Here is a 25,346-nt window from a genome sequence, read left to right as displayed (position 1 = left end):
CTCACCGCCAAATCTTTGAGCAATGCACCAATAGTGCCAAAAATGTAACCTCAATTCTACAGATCAATTGCTTTATTTGAGCAATTATTTATTCAACCTTTGTTTGGACAAGGAAGAAACAAACATTGACTCAAATACTTTGGCTTCGCATGACCCATCCTCAATACAAAGACAAGACGTAGATGACAAGAACATATTCAGATTCATTGGGACCGACGAAAGACGGTCACCAAGGAAAGAGATACAGATCCTGAAGGGAAAATACCCCATTTTAGAAAAAAGTAACCAGTTAGATCCTGAAAATATCTTGGCAGCTTTAGCTTTCTATATACATGACAGTTGTGTCAAAGCAAGAGCAACCTACTAGAAGGCTACAAGTTAATGCAGCTGAGATAATTATTTGGATCCCTCTTTATCCCATTAGTGGGTTTCATCCATGCCCTGGAATACTATAAGAGGATTCCTCAACTATTATTTGCTCTCTGGTGTTTCAATCCCAATTGGAATTATCTTTATACTCTGGTAACAAGAAAAGATTACACACTTTCCAGGACTAGCTGCAGTGCCCTCTTTTCTGAGATTCCTTTACCACCTGGCAAACCAAAGTGCTGAATGGAATCTGAAAATAAAGTATCACCAACCTAGACGCTGACCTTCCACCCCTCCTTACTTCCCCCCTCCGCAAAATTAGATGATGTGCCATCCATATCACGTCCCTACGTGAGCCTAGAGGAGTAGATTCAACGGCCTATTTCACCGATGGGATCTGATTGGATAATCAAAATTATGAATAATATGGTAAAAATCTCATCAATGCCTCCTTTTTACTGCTATCCCATAACAAAAGAACAAGGAGACCCAATGAAATTGAAGGACAGTAACATTTAGAATCAACTAAAAGAATCACTTTATGCACCCCGTGGAATTCACTGCGACTGGAAGTCATTTAGGCATGCACTGAATGTGTAGTTTTATAACTACTAAGTAATGTCTGTAATTATGCTAAGCGTAGGAAAATTTATCCACGTCTTACCTGAAAAATTTCTTTTCTTGGAGTAATGAGGTCCACAGATCCATGACACTGAGTACTCGGCTCTATGCAGCCTTGGAGGCAGACCAAACCTGTCAGAGGCAGGGAAGGTGTGGCTTTACCTCCGAGAAACCGCCACTTGAGACCCTTCCATAGCCTATGAAAAACTAATCACTCTATATCGGTAAGGAAAATTAAACATTAAGACTAAATAGAACAATCCTTCTAAAGAGCAAGAATGCAATGAACAACAAACATCAAGAGCCTATTAATGATTAAATATATTTTCCCAATTAACAATGTATTCAGAATGGGTTGAATCTGTGACCCTCCTTACCCCAAGAAAGGAAATTTTCAGGTGAGTCATGAACAAATTTTCCTATTCTTATTTGTAATGAGGTCCACAGATCCATGACACTCAGATTTTTATAGCAGTATCCATTCAGGGGGAGAACTACACACAGATATTATGTAGAGATACAAAAAGGGATAACCCTTTCCTAATAATTATTAAGATGCTACAGTGAGGAGCATCCATCTGCTGAAGGCAGCATCAGAGGACGATTGGATGTTCAGTTTGTAGAATTTTGAAGGTGGTATGATCAGATGTCTGCTTTACTGATTTTCTTGTATAAGACGTATAATCTTTCTGCCCGTTAGGCTGCCACGGCTTTGAGGGAGTGAGCTGTGATACTGGAAGATGGAGTTAGGCTTTTTGACTTGTGCCAGACAACATCTCTGAGCCACGTGGAAACGGAGGATTTCAAACCCTTCTTTCCCTTTGACTCTGGATAAAGCACAACTGAAGCATTTTCCGTCTGACCTGAGCTGGGTGGTGAATATACACTCTGAGAACTCTGCAGGCATCCCAAGAATCCCACAGTTTCTCTTTGGGACTGGATAGAAGGATGGAAGAACAGTTTCCGGTGCTCTGTGGAGGCTGGAGTTAAGTGTAAGTCCTTAACAGATATGCTTTAAAGCTGTGCAACTGTTTCCATGGGAGAGCGGTCTTACATAGCTGTATTTACACCAAGTTATAAAGACAGGAGATACAGTGATAGCAGGTGCCATTTCTCCTACCTTCCAGTGAAGGATTTTCCATTTCTCAGCTTCCCCCAAAGCAAGATATGCCACTACTCTAACACACTTCTTTGAGAACATACAAATATTGCAGAAGATTTCTCATCCCTTCCCCTCCAAATAAAGATGCTCTGCTGCTTCATAACCACCACACATCTGCAGTCCATGTCACAGATTTACCCCATGAGTCTAAACCAGCAAACAATTCTTCAAAGGACAGAAGGTGGAACATTAAAAAAAACAAACACCACCACCGATTTAGCAGCATTTTAGTCCCCCTCTTATTTTGGTTGTATAGAATCTAGCCATTCCTACTGATAAAAATGTTAGAAAATAGGTTGTGTAATTGTGGCTGCAGGGCTTGTTATCTGTCTACAATAATGTGTTTCGTTTTTAAGATGAAGATACCAGCAATGGTTGTTATTCTCTCAAGACATCAGTGCTTTTTAAGATGCCAAATATTCACAAGTAACTAGTTCCAACAGATGCAGTACAGCTTCCATTCTCTCAGGAACACACACCAAGATACTTGTAAAATAAGTGGAACTTGATCTCTTAAATCATTATTTTCAAAATTAGCAAATAATTACCAAGTCCATAGGTGACCTTATCAATAGCCAAAGTAAAGAGATGTGTTTATTTTGTGATTAAACAAAGATAGTTAATGCTTGCCATGCACAAGCCAAATAATCTAAACACTTATAGTGACTAGATATTTTAGCAAATCACTGGAGAGGTACTTTCAAAAGTAATAAATGAATCTAATAAGACAGCAGGCAGGGCAGAACCAGATATTCGTGATACACAAACTGGCCTATAAGCAGCAAACCCAAAGTCCATATTCTTGTTATGTTCCCTCCCTATACAACACACTCAACCCTCATCAGCTTTTGCCTATTATCACACTCAGCCAGAATGACTACTTCATGCAAGTTTACTGGAACAATAAAGCAGAAAAGATTTTAAAGATACAAACCAAGAAGTTTGCACTTCCAAATTTTTTTCTAAATAGATATTTTACTTTACTCTGTTAATCCTGTTTCCAGATATCTGCAAACGTATCTGCCATTAGCACCAAATAACTTCTCCTGTCATTTGCTGGAAGTGCTATTCCCTCGCCCCCACTATTTACCTCAACCATAATCGTTAAGTTATGGGAAACCCTACTCCTGTCATTCTATAAGCTCGGATGCTGTGCCAGCACCCCACACTCCCTGCCCCAGCTTCATCATGTCCATAAAGACCCCCTGTTCTCCACTGACATCAGAGCTTTCTCACAAAGGCAGACTCAATCAGATGAGCTGCTGCAGAGGTTTGTTCAAAGTTATTAACGTATTCAACATCAGATGTAACTAGCCATCTGTGCACTGAAGCAACATTAAGTGCAGATACTTGGTTAAACAGGATGAGAGCTACTAAAGTCCTACTCCACTATTGATCAGGTGTGTCCATCTCTGATGAGAATCCCTTGATGGAGTTAAGTTATTTATTTGTATTGCAGAAGGGCTCCGTTTTGCTGGGCCCTATGCAAAGACAATCCCAGACATGAGAAAATTACATTCTAAATGTGAGACAAAAAGTGCATACAGGCAGTTGGACTGGTTTTGGCGCATCAACCATTCCACAGTACTGAATAGTCCCTGCGTCAGCTGTTGATGTTCCTCACCACTGCGGTGTTGAAGGTGCATAGCTGATACTACACAGTGACTTAAACACCCATAAAGAGGATGAGTCAACTGGATTCAGGATTTCACAGAGACCACAAGGGCTATCCCAAGAGGTTTATAGCTACATGTCTACAGTTAGCTTCGCTCCTGTTTTAGCATTTGGGTTGGGACTGGAGTCAGAGATTGGACAATGTATATTCATGCCACAAACGAGCTGTTGCCTCCTTCAGTTTAAGGGTGAGGAGCACTCATCAGTTGGAGCAATTGTCCTGTTTTATTAGACTGCCCTAGGACACTGATGGACACTGAATGTTTCCAGAGGGATCTGAGAGAGAATGCTGCCCTGCCAGCAGCCTCTTTATCAACAGTTTGGTGGAATTTCAGAATGCTCCTTGTACTCAGCCATTGATAAGATGCCCGCATCCCTGCCCATGCATGCTCCACCCCCACTTTCCTGGCTTCAGCCTCAAAAGATCATCTTAATTTATGGATGGCCTATGACAACTGAAACATGAAGGAAGACTGCTGAAGTGCTGGGGGTAGCAATCTCGGAGCAAAGCTGACTGAGACAAAGTCTTGGACCACAGTTCTCCAGGAGGCACAGAAATGCTTAATTGACTGCCCCTGCAGCATCTGCAGAGACTTAAATCAGCAGCTTTGTTTTGGGGCTGGCACACAACACAGGCAGCAAGGACTGGCTATGGTTGGTGCCCAAATCGAGTTCCCCCCATTGGGAAGATGTTTCTTCTTATTTTGCAGATAAGTCACACTTGTTCCTGAAGAGTCTTCTGCTTCCATGGGGACAGAGGGAAATATTTTAAGGGGACCAGTGCCGTCTTTGCCTGGATCTTACCTACTTTCACTCACTAAGCACTGAGAGCGTTGTACACATGTTACCAGCCTGCACTTGGGAACCCTCACGTCCTTCCTGGCTGCTGAAGAATCATGGGGGGAAAACTGTGCCCGTTGCTGGAGGAGCCTAGGAGTACATAGCCACTGCAGCTGGATGTGTAATTTCCAGCTCGGGTAGAGGTACACGTGCTAGCTTTGATCAAGTGAGCGTGCTACAAAATAGCAGTGAAGGTGTAACAGCATGGGCAGTGGCATGGGCCAGCTGTCCAAGTGCTTATCTAGGGTCTCGCCCCGAACTGTACTCGGACAGCTAGCTCGTGCTGCCACCTGCCCCACCATGGCTACACTGCTATTTTTAGCACACTAGCTCCGTCAAAGCTAGCAAGCATACATCTACCTGAGCTGGAAATTACAGCTCCAGCTGAAGCGTTGATGTACCCTGAGTGGAATCTAGGCTTCAAATTCATCACAGACTTATTAGCTGGAAGAGGATACAGAAGACGGAGCTCTTGTAAACAGTCTGAGCAATGCTAACGCCCTCCCCTTTCCCAGAAACAAAGGCAGGGATTAGTGTCACTCCTGGGCAGTGTTCCATCCTCGCACCATTTTTGGTATGACTTATGGGCTACCAGGGTTACTTGGCTATTAAGTGTCTGGTAAAGTTTCCCAAAGTAGGTGAGCAGATGAGAGTGGGTGGGATTGAGAGCTCAGGAAAGATTATTGTAATAAATTCACCAAAACAGATTGATTTTGTGGAGCAGAAGTGGGACAAAAAGAGAAACAGAGGGAAGGAGATGGCAGGGGGTGGGAGGGGTACAAGGATGGAGGGAGAGAAAAGGAAAGAGGAAACAGACACCAAAGACCGCTCCGGAAAAGATACATTATGATCTGTGGCAGGAAAATGAGTAGTGTTGAGACAGGAAAGGGATGGAGATCAAATGAAAGCAAGGAAGTTCAAGTAAGCAGGAACAGTCACACAGACACTTGCAAAAATACTGTTCAGGATTTCATCAGTATATTAGTGGAGTAGTTTGACAAGTATTTTTGTACGTGGTATTCAAGCAGCTCTATGAGAGAGTCAAATACTGCTCAGCAAATACATATGACAAATACGGAATAAGATCTTAAAGAAATGTGTCTTCTGGTATTAGTAGTATGTAATAAATCTTTAAAAATGTAATAGAAAGTCAAATGACAAATATTACATTAAATACATTGTACAACTGCTTTATTTCTTAAAACTGCAGGGAGTGTAGCTTTTGGGGACCAGGGGATTGTAGTACTGGTCGGTTTCATTCTCTTTAGGATGAGTCAGGAAAATTTTCCAAGCCACACACATGGGTACTGAGAGGATGAGCTGATATCGGTACAGCGCTATGTATGAGCTAAGCCAGGGGAGGGCAAACTGTTTGGCCTAAGGGCCACATCTGGGTATGGAAATTGTATGGCAGGCCACAAATGCTCATGAAGTTAACAATTCACGTTCAAACAGGGACAACACAAGTTTGTTTCAAAAGCAACACTATTAAAATAATTCTGTTGAACAACACGCTGTTAGAAAATGACACTACTGGGCTGTTTGTTGATTTTACCACACAATTTTGCTCCTATCTGAACACAAATTGTACGTTAGCCTGGATTTGTCGAGCGTCAGCTTCCAGTCATTGGAACTCTTTGAGATTCACGAGCCCCGTGCTCTCAGAAATCTCCTCCCATGTAGGTCCCAACAGCCCACAATTGAGTCACCTCTGGGTGCTAGGAAAGTCACCTAAGCCAAGAAGCAGCAAGCAGCTGGGCTTGCACATTCCAGGCTCTGATGGCACATGAGGATGGTGCAGCTGGAGTAACATGCGTGTCCTCACGCCCGTAATGCAGGAGCGCCGGGCAGCAGGAGCAGGGCAAGCCCCGACCCCCCTCCCGGGCTGGAGCGGGAGCACTGGAGTGGGGCAATGGAGATTGAGGGATGGGTTAAAAGGTCTGATGGGCCGGATGCGGCCCATGGGCCATAGTTTGCCCACCCCAGTGCTAGGCTATTATTAACCTGCCTATTTCAAGCAAGGTATCTCACATTGCTGCTATTGCTTCTTTGAACACATACAAAAGCATTTACAGGTTGTGCAAATTCCCTGGTGTCATTAGCCCTCATAGCAAATATATCAAGGAGTGCAACAATTTATACAGTACAAAGGTGTAATAATTCGGGGAATGTGTCTATACAACTTATGCATTCTGGTTAGTATTGTGAAGATGTTTTTATGAAAACTGCTGTATCATGGAATACGGTACTCAGCTGGACAGAAGGCTGTTCAGTGGTCCAGCTGAGTACCCGTATTCCAAACCTTTTAACCCATCCCTCAAGCTCCATTGTCCACCTACAAATACTGGGTGTCAGACTGTCCCAGTATAAATCTCCAGGTCAGACCCTAGTTCTGGAAAGCTCTTAGCATTACAGAGACCTCTAGAACACTAATTTTTTAAGGCAATGTTTTGACTGGTGATTCATAAGGTCTTTGAGAACAAATTTAAGAAATGCAGCTAACTTATCTTCTGCTCTGTCTACTGGGTAGCTGAAATCATGCTGGCCATACCGTCCCCGTTCCTCATGGTCAAGGAACCATGGTAGGACTCGGCAGCAGAACAGTAATGATTAACCACTGTTGTTGCTAATACGATGGACAGGGCCCGAGAGCAATGACCAGGTTTGATTATGCAGTTCAGCAAAATGAAATAAAAACAAAAAAATTAAGTGAAGAGTCTGGAGAAGGTATCATATATTAGAATTAAAGCACAAATCTATTCATATGATTTTTTTTTTGCTAATTTTGCCCACTTTAAGTTATTTTACTTCTATTTAAGTATGTTCTCCTCTTCAGAGCCTTGACAGTCTTTTTATATTTGTACAGTGCCTAGCACAACAAGGCATTAGCTGATACCACAACAATCCCATTTTATTTGATCCTACTATGAAGTCACAATGCTGTCTTTGTGACAGCACAATCATTTCTATAGCAACGCACTGATGTCACAAGCACAAGACTCAACTGCAGGAGGAAGCAGGAGAAGTAGTGATATAATAAAGCTAACAGAAAATGACTGCATAAGTAGATTTTTTTTCTATGGACATTCTCGCTTCAAGTCTGAGGCCGGATACAAGTTGTCTTTTAATGGTAGTTTAAAAACAAATCAAACTGACCTTTTTTTAAAAAAAGAAAATGTTCCTTGTCAAATACAAAAACTACAATGAGGCAGAAAATAAATTGCATTTGCCTCTATTAAAAAAAGAAATTGGAACAGGAATCTATAATACATAGTTTTGGGGGGTTTTAAATTTAGGAGTTGTGTTTGGTAACCTCTGGGCACCCTTGTCTCTTTAACAACACAGCTAACTTTCCAGCCCCAGCTGTAAAGATCTCTCTGTTTATTTTAACAGTTTCCTTTTAATCTTTTAATCTGATCAGTAACTTCTGCCTATGTGGCAACCTTATTGCCCCTCACCAAGCCTAGCTGACCTAGTGGACTTCTATTTGTTAAAAAGTGAAATCCAAAACTAAGTGACCTTAACAAATAATAGCAGCTTAAAAAACATTAAAACTTTGGTTTTCCAATACCTCCACATACGTAGCATGTCACCAAGGGATACGATCAAAGAAGCTTGCACTCGACTGCAAATGGAACTCAAAGAGGTAAGCAGCTGTTTTTGATGCTACACCTGTAATAAAGCTTCCTGCTCCAATATTTTGGTGTCTGCTCAGACACCAAACTCAGAAATGAGCTTTCTAGAATTCCCCAGAATTTGTTTACCCTTGAATTTAAAACATGCTAACCGACTCTCACATTTACCTCACCAGAAACAACATCAATGGTGAATAAATATTTGGCCAGTTACTACTTAAGGATTAAAATTTTAAAACAAAAGAATGCTCAACATGTTTGCAATGCAACTGTTTAGGCTGCTGCCCAATATTTAACTTCACTTGTTTTCCTGTAATGGAAAGAAGTGTATAAACAGGTTATGTTTTTCTTCATGTGGTAGTTCTGCCACCCTGGCGTTTGATATACATAATGATTTTCTTCCCCATTCTCATTCCAAAAATAACTTTCCAGTTCCAGTCCTTTTGTCTGCATTGTAACCTCTAAGATTCAGAGCTAGAATCTCTCATCTTAGTGTGTAAAAAGTGGTGCATTTTCTTACCATATTCACTCTCCATGGAAGAGAAAATACCCACACACACAGTTTCCTTTTACTTCTAAATCAATAAGGCTGGAGGATACGGTGTTGATTTGGAAAAAGAAGGAAAGTGGGAGGTTGCATTCAATTTCCAAAACTTTGTATTGATGACTTCATTACTGGGTTGAGGATGTGGTTTGTGATCACTTATACTTACAACATATTTTCTTCTAAAAGCCATCTGTGTAGTAACACTTTGGCAAATGGTTCCCAATGTCCATGCCTATGGAGATCCAGAAGTTCGCTAGATATGAGGGGCCACTATAAACAGATCTTCTGTCCCACCCCCCATCAAATTAAAATCATCTTTGTGATCCACCAACGCCAGCTTCTAAAGGGGAAAATTCACCACACTTCCTTGAGCCCTGGTCTCCTTCATGGCATTATGCTGCACACACCTCCACAGCAGGAATTATTAGCTACCCATCCATCTACAATAGAAATCCACAACTTGTAATGAGATGTGTCTTCACACTTATACCATTCTTCCTTCCCTCTCTGAGCAGTCTCTTCTGTGATGGAAACTGCAGAGTGTGGGTGTAAGGTGGTGGGGGGGAGACACCAACCCTGTAATTAGCTCTCTCCTCCTTCCCAGTATCAGGTGTACACTTTACACAATATGCAATGAAGGTGGTAGAAGAAGAAGCCTTTCAAAACATTGTCTGTTCGCAGGAAGAGAAGGGGGAAGACAGAGTATATAAAAAATTCTATTTTCTTCTCTCACATCTTTAAAAAAAGAAAACAAAACCAAAAAACCCCTAACCACATGTATCTGCTTTCCGCTTCAAAAGCGTTCATACTTTTCTAGCCCATTTCTACCTTAGTTCACTAATGCTCCAGAACGGCTCAACCACACTTTCACTTTGCAAAAGAGGATTATAAAGATTTTTAACTTTTAACAAGAAGTGTCTCCAGGGAATTTTATGTCACCACACAGATTTACGGTATCTTGGAACTCATTTCATACCAAAGCCAAGGCAAAACATCTGTGCAGAAACCCCTCTGCAATTTCAAAGTCTCCAACTTCTACAGATTTCAGCTTGAAATTAATTCTTCTACACAGCACTGATTTTTCTACAGCTGAAAAAATACTGCAGAAAAAGAGGAACTGGGTAATCTTATAAAAAGCTTTACATTACTTATCCTTTCCCTCATCCTCCCCACTCCCATGTTCCTTCTCATTGCTTATTACACCACCTACTGCATCTTATCTTAGGCCAGGTTTACACTCAAAAGTTATGTGACAAATCCGCACCCCCTGAGTGATATAGTTAAGCTAACCTAACTCCTGGTGTAGACAGGTTGATGGAAGAATTCCTCTATCAACCTAGCTACTGCCTCTCAGGGAGGTGGATTAACGATGCCGACAGATGAATCCCGCCCCCCCCCCCGTCGCTGTAGTGAGTGTCTACACAGAAGCACTGCACTTCGAGGCCCCCAAGAAGCCCCCCAAGCACTACTGTAATACAAATACTAAGTTATACCACAGAATTGGTATTTGCCATATTTTCCTTACCTAAGTAATTAGATTAACTGAAGGTTTTACTATAAAGAGAATTGGTGCAAAGGTTTAAAAAGTCACTTTATAATGAACTGTGGTAAATTCAATGGACGATCAAAAGTCTACCTGCAGTAATGTACTGACAGGGTAGATTTGTTTAAATCAAGGTGATTTAAATCACCACATGGAAAGCCTCGATTTAAATCACCCATTTTAATCAACTTTCCATTTATACTTCAGTTATCTTTTAAAGAGGTGTATTTTCACTGCTTAATATCCAAAACATGCTGATTTACAACTAATGAGAACCTTTATACTAGATTTGGTACATCTTTTTGCTACGTAGGAAGATAAACAAATGTATATAGTCACAGTGTAAGCAATTATATATTGTAATACTTTCAAATTCTTACTAATTGTAGCTTTTTAGTATGTTAGAAAATGGTAAATGAGATATTGCTTATTTACTAGATAACTTTTTGCTTATGATTTGTGTTAGGATGGTAACTGGAATTTAATTAAACAAACACACAGACGTGCATATAAAATATATTTTATTAAACAAACCAACCAAATATTTTAGATACATAAGATAAGTTTATCAAATATGTTTCATGTTTACAATAAAATGATTTATAAAACAGAGGGATTAACTGTAGTCAGTGAACTAAACTGATGATGTTTAAATATGCCTAAGTGAAAGTGACTGGAGCTTAAGTTCCTACTCACCTAATTCTCTTGAAATGAGAGTCTCTGAAGTTACTTGGGGAGACTGTTGTGCCATATTCATAAAGCTGTGACCTCAAAAGTTAGAATCAGGAGAAAAACATCTTTCTTTATATAAAACAGCAGCCTTTAATGCAAAGTTTTTGATAGAGGCTCATGGATTCACCACATTTATTTTTTGTTTAAATGTTTTAAGAGATTATAATAAATTTAGGCCTTAACATATTTTGTATTAAATTCAGATTTCATTTTAAATAGATCTTTAAAAAGAAAAAAAACCCAATCATTTAAATAAAATTAAAAAATCTAATTTAAATTAACAATCCAATTTCTTTGCTTTTTTTTTTTTAATCAATTTTCATCCACTCTGCCCACTAGTAGTTACATTTTGGGATAGAACAGTCATTTACCAGGTTTTATTACTAAAGCAGTTTGTTCACTGTTCTGCAGACTTCAAAGCCTTCTACAGATGACTGGCAGCGTTACTTTAATGTAAACAAATCCATTGTTTGCTAGCTGAAACCAAGTAAATAATCAATGTGTGTTCAGGATATAAGCATAAATCAATGTTTTCTTTTAAATGAATCCAGTTGAATCAAATGAATGAGAAATTGGCCTGCTCATAGTATACAAGTACAGGGAAAATACTAAATATATCTGGGTCAGTTTATCACCTTCTTTCTGTATGTTATGACCTTTCCATCTTAGATACATTTCTGGCCCCTATCATCACAGAATCTGAGTGCCTGAATATTTAATGTATTTATCCTCACAATATCCCTGTGAGATAGGACAGTGTTATTTTCCCTTTTACAGATAGGAAACTGAGGCACAGAGATCCTAAGTAACTTATCCAAAGTCACACAGAAAATCTGTGACAGAGCAGGGAATTCAATACAGGTACCCTAAATCATTGGACCATCCTTCCTTGCCCCCAAAATTCTCAAGTTCATCCAAATATCACTACAGGAGTAATAGCTGTACCTATAATTCATACAAAAAGGTATAAATGAAGTACAAACAAGAACGTCCAATTTGAAAACAAAACAAAACACAAGTTAGAGAAGTACAGAGAGGGATCTGTTCTGATAAGTGTGTGTGAATGCCACAATGTTATACGTAGTTTTGTTGTATCCATATTGTCCCAGGATATTAGAGAGACAAGGTGGCTGAGATAATATTTTTACTGGACCAACTTCTGTTGGTGGGAGAGACGAGCTTACAAAAAGTTCTTCTTCAGGTCTTCCCAGACTGCAATTTGTCAGTACGAGGCTAAATCTCATCAAATTGTATGCAAAATAATTTGTAAATCCTGCTGCATTCAAGCCATCGATCACACGAGTTATGATAAACAACATACTGAGCAAGAGACGGTTGTCAGATCTGCTCACGCACAGCTCGTTTGTCAGGCATTTGAATGATATCCTTCTACATTCTGCAGTCTCCAGGAAGGAATTGGCCCCTTAGTAGAATTGGCCCCTTCTCTGGGACTTTAGAACCAGGCTTTTGTGTTGCCATTGTTGTTCTGTGGAACCATACGTTGGTGAACTCTTAGACTTTGTCTACACCAGTTTCAAGTGGGATAAAGCTACACCCGTATGAGTCTTAATTTACCCTGTCTACATTGGGGGTTGCACTGGTGCAACTACACCTGTGACTGTCCAACAACAGCTGTAATTGGAGCAAATCCCCAGCATAGACAAAGCCTCAGAAGAGCATTCACAATTTACATGAAAGGAAATCAGCATACAGTTTTGGAAACACATATGGGAAATGAGGAAAGTCCTGCATATTGGAATAAAAATACACCCCCTTATTTAGAAGTACAGCAAGCTCTGATCCTCCTGCCTGTAGAAAAGAGACTGGCTTGCATATTTATACAGAGATTTTGTTACAGACTGTCATTTTCTTTAAGGATTGAAGCTGCACTTACTGAGCCTTATTCTTCATAATCACCAACCAAGCAAGCACTTCAAAACCATACAAGTGTGGCTTATAAATCCAGTTTTAGTCAAGTAAACACGATTTTCCCCCCCGAACACTGTCTCTAAGCCTGCCCCACTGCAAACTCATTAGAAAGTTACACTTGGAATCATTCCAATGTTTGTGATACAGTGGGCCAAGTTGTAATAAATATCAATGGTATCAGCATCTAACCTCATGAGAGATCCTCTTTGCTTTAAGCTTATGGGCCACATACACAGTCACTCAAAAGACCAGGACAGGAGTTGAAAAGGGTACTTTTAAACTGTTGGGCGTCAAGTAATTTGGTCTTAAAAAATTACTAAAATATTTCACTTAGAAAAACAAGAAATGGAAGACCAGCTCGTACCAACTGCTTCTCTCATTGCCAACTCAGAGATTTGGCTTCCACTATTTAGTCACAGGGGTCCTTTTATATACCTTCAGGCAATGTTTCTCAACCTTTTTGATACCAGGGACCAGCTTGCTGCCTTCCTAAACTGTACCAGGGAAATCTCAGGGCCCGGCACCACTCAATGGACCAGTTATTGAGAAACACTGCCTTAGGGGACACCATGATTAAGACCACCCAAAATAATCGCAATTATTAACTACAGCTGTTTTATTATTAAAGGAAAAGAAAATATTAACCACAAATGACCAAACACAAATGATAAACTGGCTATTTCCATTACAATCTCTTCTACATGTCTCTCTACATCAGTGGTTTTCAAACTTTTTTTTCTGGAGATCCAGCTGAAGAAAATTATTGATGCCTGTGACCCAATGGAGCTGGGGATGAGAGGTTTGGGATGTGGGAGAGGCTCAGGGCTGGGGTGCAGGAGGGGGTCAGGGCTCTGGGCTGGGGGTGCAGGCTCTGGGCTGCGGATGAGGGGTTTAGGGTGCAGGAAGGCGCTCCAGGTTTGGGGTGGGGCTCAGGGGACTGGGACATGGGGCTGGGGCACAGGCTTACCTCCGGTGGCTCCTAAGCATGTGGATTTGTGAGAGGACGTTAACTAAGATGGTGCCAAATGCTTAAATCATTACAAGAATTTTAAATCTTGTTGGAATATTGAAATAATTTAAAAGACTAACAGTTTTTCCTGTTAGTCCCCAGGTGGTTAGACCATATATTCCTGGAGAGGAGACGGGCTAAATATTGGTAATCAGAGAAGTAGTGGGATTTAATTGGATTTAAGATTCTTAGTGTTGGTTAATTGGCCTGTCTCAAGACAACAACTCCTTAAATGCCTTCTTCTAGTAACCTATTTAAATATTTTCTCCTGTTTTCATAAGATATAGTAAGATTGCTTACTTTGCCAACTAGAAACTGGCTGGTGGTTATTAATAACCAACAGGTTCACCTGCCCTAAACAAAGCTCTTTTGCCCACCTGTAAACATTCTTATTTATGTAAGGATATACTCAAGAATGGATTCACAGTAAGTTTGGGAAAGAATATATTTTGGTCTTAATTTACAGAGAGGAGTACACCTTGGAGGTGCTCCCAGTTTAAGCCAAGGGTTTGAACTCATGCTCAAGCCTAATACCCCTTCATCTACACACAAATCGTGCTAACCCAGGGCTCGGACCCGAGGTCCCAGGAGTCCACGAGGGTGGAAGGTCTGAGCCTGAGTCAAGCTGGGACCCAGGGTTCAAGCCCTATTGTTTTGCAGTGTAGATGCAGACCCACTGCATTCTTGCTCTAGAAGTCTGCCAAAACCCAAAAGTATCCCACAATCCCATAGACTGTCTTTCTTTGTCCTCTGGACAGTCAAATTTAGTGGACAGTCAAGTTTTCTCTCACTGCACCATGAATGAAAGGCCAGAGTGGCCACATTTTGGGAGGAAGATAGGAAGTCTGGGATATGGGCATTGAACTCAGGCCTGCACAATATAGTGTAGGTCAGGGGTTGGCAACATTTCAGAAGTGGTGTGCCGAGTCTTCATTTATTCACTCTAATTTACGGTTTCACGTGCCAGTGATAGATTTTAAAGTTTTTAGAAGGTCTCTTTCTATAAGTCTATAATATGTAACTAAACTATTATTGTACATGAAGTAAATAAGGTTTTTAAAATGTTTAAGAAGCTTCATTTAAAATTAAATTAAAATGCAGAGCTCCCCGGACCGGTGACCAGGACTCGGGCAGTGTGAGTGCAACTGAAAATCAGCTCGCGTCCCGCCTTTGGCACGCGTGCCATAAGTTGCCTACCCCTGGTGTAGGTGCTGGAGCCCCAGGTTGGGACCCAGGATTCAACAATTCCTAACCTGGGGTTGCAAATGAGTGTAGATACAAACCCAGGGACTGCTAACTCAAGTTCTACTAACTCTGGGTTTACATTGTAGCGCAGGTATACTCATAGAGTCAACAACTTAGGCTAATTACATTGAGTTATTTAATTTTAAGACAGTTTTGAGAACTAAAACCTCTTATATGAAAAACAGGAGTGTCTGGACATTTTGAAAACAGTATTTAATCTCCTGTAAAACTCTGATAAACTTGAAACAATATCTCAGAAAATGGAGTTGAAACAAACTTTCAAAGTTATCTGAATCTTTCCTGCCACAAGAAGAACAAAAGGCAGTTAAAGAAATGTTGCATATTAATTAAACAAACTGCATATTCAGGAGCTGAAAGTGTCATTAGGACGATCCCGAAGGCATGGAGCCAATTATAAGAATGACAGCAACCAATCTGAATCTAAACAAGCATGAAAGAGGTGTGTTTTCCTATAATTTAATGAAAATAAGGAGAAGGGTATAAAAGACTCTGAAATGAGCACCCCATATTCAGGGCCCCTGCTACTCTGCTTAGAGAGAAAGCATTTCACAACTCATCCTGTCCATCTCTAGAGGTAAGCTGCCTCAGACAGATAAGAAAATCAGAGATGACTCAAGAAGAAACCAATCCAAGTAAACCTCCCCACCAGAAACAAAGGTTTTTACCTTTAAATGAAACATAAGTTGGAAGTAACCAGTTCTGTTAAATGTTTCCCACCACAAATGTTCTCCAAGTTTAAAGAATAAAGACTTCAGTGTGTTTACAAAAGAAGTCAATTTTAATAAGGATATTTCTAGAATTCTTTGTGTGGGCTTAAACTCCAGTTTTCCTTTGGGAAAAAAGGGGAGGGCGAAATTGGAATAGGACCACTTGACTTCTAGATTTATTGCTTGGATATCATAACCGTGCATTCCTTTCACAATCACATTTCTTCCTAAAAAAGTGTTCACTTGGTTAGTCTGCTTGATGTTTGCTCGTCCTGGGAAGACAGAAGCAGAAACTTTCTGGAATTTCTTTGATTAGCTTTAACATTTTGTAATGTAATAAGCTAAATGTGCAATTTTATATTTCTAAACATTCTAGCTACAGTAGAACCTCAGAGTTATGAGCACTTTGGGAATGGAGGTTCTTCATAATGCTGAAATGTCCGTAACTCTGAACAAAATATTATGGTTGTTCTTTCAAAAGCTTACAACTACAACTGATTTAATACAGCTTTGAAACTTTACTATGCAGAAGAAAAATGCTGTTTTTAACCATCTTAATTTAAATTAAACAAGCACAGAAACATTTACCTTATTTACCTTGTCAAATCTTTTTTTAAAAACTTTCCCTTTTTTTAAAGTAGTTTACGTTTAACAATACTGTACAGTTATTTGCTTTGTTTTGTTTTTTTTGTCTCTGCTACATGATTGCGTGCTTATGGTTCCAAATGAGGTGTGTGGTTGACTGGTCAGTTCATAACTCTGGTGTTCTACTGTATAATACTCTTGTACCTATACCTTAATATTCAGTAAAGCAGCAAACAAGTTTATAACAACTTTAAAAATTTATAATAATTTTATTAATATTTTTGCATCAGTATTGAGGTCTCTTCCCCACAGGATCCTTGACTGGCTCTTGAAAGTCAGGATCAGGAATTAAATACTCCATGCAGCTTTACACTATTTTTCCTAATGGCGTCATCGATATAAGTGATGTTCTACAGCCACTCCTCAAGAAAGAAACTTCAGCAACAGGCAGGAGTTCCAGCTTTAACAAAGTGGACCAACAAGCTGCTGGACGAAAATCTATTAAAATCATCCAACAGGTTTTCAATTACACTATCCTTCTAAAGCGGAGTTTTGGTTCCCCATACACCTCATCTGAAGGCTTACTGCCATTGTCCATGCTTTACCTATTAACTGAAATAATGATCATTACTGGAACTATCAGGAAGTGACCTAAATCATATTCCTCTTCCCATCAAACAACCTGACACTTCTGTTATTCTAGGATTTAGCCCTAGTTAACATTGGAGGGGTGGGGGGGATGTTAGAATAAAGATCCCTTATTCAGCAAAGAAGTGGGAATACTAATGCAGTATGCGAATGGTAATTCTCTACATGGATTTCTTAACTTTATTTTCAAAATACATTTTCAAAGTTCACATAGGAGAAGTGACTCCCACCATACGTGGCGCTGTAAAAGATGGGCACTTATTGCTGTGAAAGCACTCTGTGGATATGTCCAAACTTTCAGTTTCTAAAATACCACAAAAGCCTCAAAAGAGGGTGCTAGACAACACTACAAGCACTAGATCAGAAAGTAATTTCTGTTCATCATAACAGTAAAAGTAATATAGAAGTTAGAATTTAGTCTTGCATAGAGAAGTTGCGGGCACACATTGGGCATGCAACCCCAGTCCAAAACTGCATGACCATTCTCTCCTCCAGGAGAGTATGACAGGATGCCCCTAAGAGATCACCATAAATGCTTCTTTCATTATACACTACGGCAGAGGTTCCCAAACTGTGGGCTGTGGCCCAAAGATGGGCTGTGACACAGTCCCGGGTGGTCTGCTGGCACAACCATAAGTGCAGTTTGGGGAGGCAACACCCCCTCCCAAACTGTGTACATTGATAGTGGGGAGGCACAATTTAAAAGTTTGGCCACCCCCCAACAGCTTGAGTCATGACTCCACCCCGGGAAGGCCCACTCCCACCCGCAGGGCACCTGGCACCACCCTGTCCGACTGGGAAGCAGACAGCGAGGAGGAGCTGGACCCCAGGCATTCCCAGGCAGGGGGTGCCTGTGAAGTGCATCGGGGTGCTGGGTGGGTGACTGGGGCAGGGTTCCAGGTGATGAGCTCAAGGCACTGAGCAGGCTGCTGAGGTGGAGGGTTTCGAGGGGGATGGCTATGGCACCTGCCTGGCCCCTTTGCCCTATCGTTGGCCCTGGTCCCAGCTAAGTGTGGACACACAAATGCCATTACAATAGCAGGAAAGCTGCTGAATAGACACACACTGAACCCTATTACATGTAATCAGTTGGTGGCCATGACACTACTGAGTAACAAAATCACAGCTATAGCTTGAGCATGAACAGGTCGCTAGAGATGGTTGTTCCAAAACAGCACTGAGATACAATGGGGATACAGTAGAACCTCAAAGTTATGAACACCTCAGGAATGGAGGTTGTTCATAACTCTGAACAAAATGCTGCGGTTGTTCTTTCAACAACTGAACACGGACTTAATACAGCTTTGAAACTTTACTATGCAGAAGAAAAATGCTGCTTTCCCTTTTTTTTTTTTTAAAGTAGTTTACGTTTCACACAGTACTGTAGTGTATTTGCTTTTGTTTGTTTGTTTGGTCTCTGCTGCTGCCTGATTGTGTACTTCCGGTTCCAAATCAGGTGTGTGGCTGACTGGTAGGTTCATAACTCTGGTGTTCATAACTCTGAGGTTCCACTGTACTTTTATTTAAGTCTCTTGTGTGATCAGTTTGGCACCTTATCAAGGACTGGGAAGGAGAGAAAAAGCAGGCATCCTTTTAACATGCCACAATGCATATCATCCTTAAATGAAAGGTTAGAATTCTATTTCTGAGGAAATATTGCAGAAAACACCTGCTCCTTTAAACAGGGCAGCCACATTTCAGGAAACTCCAGTTACTAATTTGCCATTCTGCTCATACAGTGAGGTGTTTGAGGTTCTTTTAAAATAATGAACAATGTCTGTGTCCATCACAGGAAAGCAGTTTTCCAGAGCATTCCTGTACATATACATATGGGGAAGTTACCCCAGGGTTTGGCATTTTTGACTGAAAGAACATAACAAAACAGGTCATGCATTTTTAGAGGGGAAATCTCAAAAGTAATATTCAGCCAATGACACAGTTATAGACACTTCTGCCCTAAAATCATTCTCAACAATCTTGCTATCTGGAGCTCTGTAGGGAGGTCGCTATAATGGGATTTAAACCATGCTAGAAACATAGTTAGCAGAACCTTTTAGTTGATGAGTAATGCGGGAAAACCAAATAATGTCTCATAAAAAGCTAAAATCAATTTTACAACAATAAAAAAGAATCGTTGTTTAAATGGAGGATGAGAGGGACCAGAGCAACCATTACATTAGACAGATGGGTAGTGCAGACTTAAGGACTTTTAGAAGAGCAAAATTTAGAAATGAGTAGAGTCACTAACTGAACGAAGGGCCAGCTGAGCGTGGAAGGTGCAGTACCCACTAGCTAACTCAAACCAGAGATAGACAGCTGCAATCGAGAAGTAACTACAGTAATTTTTCACTAGCCAACTAAAAAACAGGACTTTGAAGCTGTGACTGACAGGCTGGGGAAAGGTGGCTATTACATTGTTAGAAAAAAGTAAGGCCAAGCTTCACAGGAGAATCTCATATATACATGTATATACGTGACCACAGGCAGAGGGGGGTGCCTCTGGTAAATGGAATCTAACTTAAAAGCAGGGCCCTGTGTACTCTTCAGAATTGTGCTCCATCAGCTAAACTTTAATTTTTTTAAGTTATATTTCTAGCCCTCATACTTAAGAAAATATTCTACATTTGACTGGAGCTGTAAATCTACAATGTATTGCCTGACTGGATTTTAAAACAATCTGAAATATGTGTTCAAAGAGAAAGTGAATACGCTGTTAATTTTGAAACCTAGTGATGACAATGTAAGTGTCTAATGCTGTTAACTGTTTCACTGCTGATCATTTTAACCAACATTCAGCTAGTGAGCTTATCCCAAACTGCTTCCCGCACCTTTTCACATGCCAAAAGCTCCAGATGTCTCTTTTCCATTTCCAAAGTCTCCAGCTTCCCCCCCGCCCCCAATCATTTAAACAATACAGTTACATGTTCTCAATGCAAATTTCAGCACACTTGAAAATTAAATATTTAAGGGAAGTGTAAAATAAATTTAATTTGATATCATATTAAATAACACAGGGATTACTGTACTGGTTTTATTATTCATTTTCATATTTAATTCAATACAAAACTCCTTTTTAAAATGTTCGGCAGCTGCTGCAGTATCTACAGTCTGCAGCACTGGAGTGCTGTAGAACTCAAGGGCCTTGCCACAGAATATAGGTCACGCTTGCCACAGAGTACAGAGCGCCTTGGTAAAGATGTCTTCATTTGTTCATCCATATCCTGACCAACAGACTCTTCCTTTACATCACTCTGCAAAGACTCCTCTCATCAAATCAGCTCCACAGAGCTCTGCATCCACTTTCCTCAGCCAGTGAATTGTGGCCATGATGGGGAGCAGAGATGTTTGAACGAGGGGTGAGCCAGGACTGAAAAATACTTACATGCTACAACGAAAAAGAAATCCCCAGACCGGCCAACCCACAGATGGGACACACTCAGAACTCAGCTACAGGAGAAATAAAGCAGCCCAGGATGATGACAAGGTAGCAAGGCAAAGGAAAATCCAGTCTCCAGCCAAGGCTACTCAGGAACGAGAGAATTAAGTACAGCCTATGATAACGGGTTCCCAGCGAGTTCAGGAAGCTATCAGTTTACCAGATTAAAAACTTGGCTGTACCAAGCATTAACTACTGCTTGTCATTCAGCACGTGGGATCCAACCCCACACAGGAGCTTTTGCGACTCCAAACATCCGTCTTATCCTTACAGGTCCAGAGCACACATAAACAATGAGAAGTTCACAGTCGGGGAGAACAAGGGTCTAGATCAGAGACTCCTCACCAAGGTGGGGAGGAAGGGGAACCTAGAGCAGGGGTTCTCAACTTTTTTCTTTCAGAGGCCCCCCCAATATGCTATTTAAAAACTCCACGGCCCCCCTGTGCCACAGCTGTTTTTCTGCATATAAAACCCAGGGCCCGTGTTGGAGAGCAGTAATCAGGGCAATTGCCCAGGGGCCCCCACCACAGGGGCCCCACAAAGCTAGGTTGCTCAGGCTTCAGCGTCAGCACTGGCTGGCGGGGCTCGAGGCCTCGGGCTTCAGCCCCATGTGGTAGGGCTTTGTCTTTCGGCCCTGGGCCCCAGCAAGTGTAATGCTGGCCCTGCTTGGCAGACGCCCCCCCCCCCCGAAACCAGCTCACAGCCCCATGACCCCTGGTTGAGAACCACCGACCTAGGGTACCCAGTTTAAAAAGCTTGAATTATCATTGGTTGGGAAGCACTGGCCCGTGGGATGCACCTTTAGAGCTCGACTTTGGGCTGTGGAATTGGTTGCAAACGGAGAATAAACTTCAGGCTGAATCCCTAGAGGAAGGCACCCTGGAGTGCGTATGTACACAGCACTGTATTCCAGGGGATGCACGGGTACCCCCGAGGAGGGCGGAGAGGGAACTTCATATTCTGCAGCAGAAAGAAGAGGACAGGCACAGCTAAACACAGAGGGGGAAAAGGAAGGCTGGCAGCTCCAGTGAGTGTCCAGGTCCCTCTGGCCTTTCAGCCTGCCCCATACCCCCAGTCCTGGGAGAGGGATCTAGGAGGCATACCCTGGGGGAAGGGAATACTCGACAGCCCTTACTCCAGAGGAGGTGGTCAGGGGGACGGAAGAGATCCTTAGCCACCCTTTTACTGCAGAAGGGGGCTTGCAAGGGGCTGGCTGCTTCAGGAGGAGGAGTGGGAGGGGTTGGGGGAGACTTTGGGTGCCGGGCTGGAGGGGCAGGTCCCCAGGAGACTGGGGAGGGTCCCCAGGTTGGGTGCCCAGAGAGTGGCCGGGAGAGGGCTCAGCTCCGGGTCAGGGTCTGCGAGGTGCAAGGCGAGGGGCGCCGCGGGAGGGACCCCTCCGGGAGACGGGGAGGGGTCGGTCCCTGGCGATGCCCGGCCGGGAGGCAGCCCGCGGGCTCCGGCCGCCCCTTACCTTTGTGCCCGCTGAAGGCCCCGTACCAGGAGAGCGAGAGCAGGGCGCAGAGGCAGCCGAGCAGCAGGGTGAGGAAGGTGCCATGGCGGAGCCTCATCTCCTCCTCCGCGGCGGCGGGGGAGGCCGCATGTCCCGGGCGCTGCGCGGCCTCAGCCTCCCGGGCCCCGGCCCCGGCGAGGAGCGGAGGGGGGGGGCCGCCGCGGTGGGCGGGAGGGACTCGCCGCCGCCGCCCGCTGCCCTCATGCACTGGCCGCGCCCGGCCGGGCCGCCGGCTCCAGCGGGATGGGGCTGCGGCTCGCGGTCCCCGGAGCAGGGAGGGGGCTGCCGCCGGGGAGGGGGAGGGGCGGGGATGGCACCGAGTTAAAGGAGCCGCGCACATGCGGCGGCCGGGCGGACGTGCAAGGGAGGTTGGGGGGAAGGGGCAATGTGCGTGAGCAAGGGCGCCGCGCGCCTTGCCGTGAGCGGGGGGCGGCGTGTTCACGTGTGCACGCGCAGGCAGGGGCTCGTGAGTGTGCCCGGGCGTGCCCGTGTCAACGGGGCCCTGGGCTTGTGCAAGCTGCTGGGCTCGTGCGTGCGGGGGCAAGCGTGTGCATGGGGTGTGTGTGTGTGTAAGTGTGCACGGAAATCCACGCGCAGATGTGTGTGTACGTGTTACTAAGACACAATAAACAGCAGGATGGTAACTTCTAACCCTGCCCTACAGAAGGCTGGCAAAGCCCTTGCCCGTTGCGATACCGAATCACAGCAAGGCAGGTGAATGAATGAGGGCAGGCGACAGGCTTTGGGGACTTCACTGTCTGAATAATTAAAACAAGAATAATATTAAATACACAACGTCTTCTCCCATATGCAACCGGGAGCTTCCCTGCAATAATCCCATTTTGGGTATTTTCTCTCTCACTCTTTTACGATTAATTCTAAATATGATTCCTTGTATTAAATAATGAAACATTGGATAATACTGCTAACTCTTATTCATTAATTGCCGTCCTGTTTGTTTTTCCTTCTGATGATTTATGTAATAGTGGTTTTTAAATAGCTGTGTGAAATTAGATTCATTCTGCAATAGCCTTTTAACACTTTTAAATGTAAATATAAAAAGGAAAATTATGAAACACCCAAAACAATGAAAGCAAATACATTCACAGCTAGCGGGTAAACAAACCATAAATCTAAATTGCAAGCATCTTAATTACTGCCTTAAATCACTTTATTGTGCCTCATTCTTCATCTTTATTAGTATATTCAGAATGTCAATATTTTTACTTGGTGTCAGCTTTAACATCGATGTAGTTTTCAGCGTGTGAAGCTGCACAGATGCTGGGGATATTATATTCAAAAGTGTTTCCTTACTTTTCATTAGAGAACGCGAAGGCATACTCACTTTTGTGGCAACTAAAACGTGCTACATGTTGGGGGGAAAAACAGGATTATATCCTACAGATTTTTTCAGCCCCACTGTATAACGGAAAAGACTGAATCATCTACGTTAAATTGCCCTCTCAATTCATCTGTGAAAATGTGTCCTTGATAGAGAAGCTTTCAGCGTGAGGGGGATTATTGTTCTTAAAAGTTTTGGGAAAACATTTTACGTCACAAAATTTAAAACGTCATTTTAGGAGCTGGAGAGGGAAATGTTTATAATACAAACACAGACATAGATTTTAGCTGGAGTAATGCCAGTAGCAGGCAGCACTATAATAGACAAAATACCGTGTCACAGGTTTCAGAGTAGCAGCCGTGTTAGTCTGTATCCGCAAAAAGAAAAGGAGTACTTGTAGCACCTTAGAGACTAACCAATTTATTTGAGCTCTTGTCAACTGCTGGAAATGGCCCACCTTGATTATCACTACAAAAGCCCCCCCCCCCCTTTGCTGGTAATAGCTCACCTTTCCTGATCACTCTGGTTACAGTGTGTATGGTAACACCCATTGTTTCATCTTCTCTGTGTATATCATTAGTATACACTTGATAGCCTCACAGTGGCTTGTACCTGCTAGCAGAAGTCAAAGAAGATACATTAAAATAAAAAACACTGCATTAACATTGGTTGCATTCTATGTTAATCTGAAAGAAGCAGCAGCACAAAAACCAGCTGGATTTTTCCTCCTCCTGATATTTCTAAAGTTTGATTGAAGACACAAAATGCAATGGAATGGACGCGATGTGTCCGGATGTCCTGCACTGGGCTCAGCCAAGCCAGCAGCGCCACCTGCTGTTTCCACCATGGCTTTGAGCACCGCAGGGAGAGAAGAGAGTGCGTGGTATTTGTGGAGTCACTATTCTATTTCGGAAACGGAAGTTAAGAGGTGGGCTTGCGCTGCCTAACTATACTGGGTGCCTATGGCGTGATGGACGGGGTCTGAGGGCGAGAAAGAGAGAATGCCTGTGAGCTCTCTTGTATAGAGGCTGCTTTCAACTAAAACCTCATAATCAAACATTCCCAACCCTTAAGGGATTTGGAATCTAAATCCAGATCTAAAGGTGAGTTTTGCAGCTGATCCCCACCTCTGTAATGGGCCAAACCAAAACCCTGGATCCAGGCAGCCCCAAACTTTGTCAGAGAAAGGGGGTATCAAAATACAGATTTCAGATCTGAATTGTGTAGCTCTTTCTGGTCCTTCTTTAGATTTATATTCACAAAGCACTGGTGCTACACACACATTTGTCTCTAGTGGGATGAAGGAGAGGAAACGGAAAGGGAGGAACAATGTGCAATAAAGGCAGCACAATACAGAAGGGTTCAATCCTGTGTTTTCCAACAGGTTTAGTTCTCAAGTCTAATGTTCTCATTTCTTTCTAGTTCTCATTTTGTAATGTTATTTTCCATCCCAGGAAACACTAAATATTCCAGAGGAGTAGGATTAAACCCTCTGTGTCATAACCTAATTTATCACCCCTCCCACCCACACAATATGTCACCCTTATCGTCCAAAGCACATTTCTGAGTGCTTTCTCTAGCTGTCTCCATAGCTCATTGAACTTGGTATGAAATTGAAAATATGCTGAAGCAGTGCAGAACAAAACAGACTGTCATTGACAAAGGCCCTGCACACCAGAAATATCTTTTATTACAGAAAGACTAACTAAATCATTATAAATAAATATGCCAAGGATTTTAAAAGGTAGTTTGTGACAACAAAGTGGAGGGGATTAGATTGGCAGTCTCTGT

General features: G+C 42.3%; 1 protein-coding gene across 1 annotated transcript in view; it reads right to left on the bottom strand.

Annotated features, from left to right (window-relative positions):
- The window catches only part of MGAT4B (alpha-1,3-mannosyl-glycoprotein 4-beta-N-acetylglucosaminyltransferase B), a 90,459-nt gene extending 68,008 nt beyond the window's left edge, over positions 1 to 22,451 (bottom strand). Inside the window, exon 1 of the mRNA XM_073355392.2 lies at positions 22,175 to 22,451. Within this exon, the coding sequence (XP_073211493.1) occupies positions 22,175 to 22,271 (97 nt within the window). The 5' untranslated portion in view covers positions 22,272 to 22,451. The remainder of the gene's footprint in view (positions 1 to 22,174) is intronic.
- Positions 22,452 to 25,346: the final 2,895 nt, after the last annotated feature.

This window comes from Lepidochelys kempii, chromosome 8, assembly GCF_965140285.1.
Source record: "Lepidochelys kempii isolate rLepKem1 chromosome 8, rLepKem1.hap1, whole genome shotgun sequence".
NCBI lineage: Eukaryota > Metazoa > Chordata > Testudines > Cheloniidae > Lepidochelys > Lepidochelys kempii.
The sequence above is the reverse complement of the archived record's forward strand: the minus strand, read 5'-3'. Positions and strand labels throughout refer to the sequence as shown.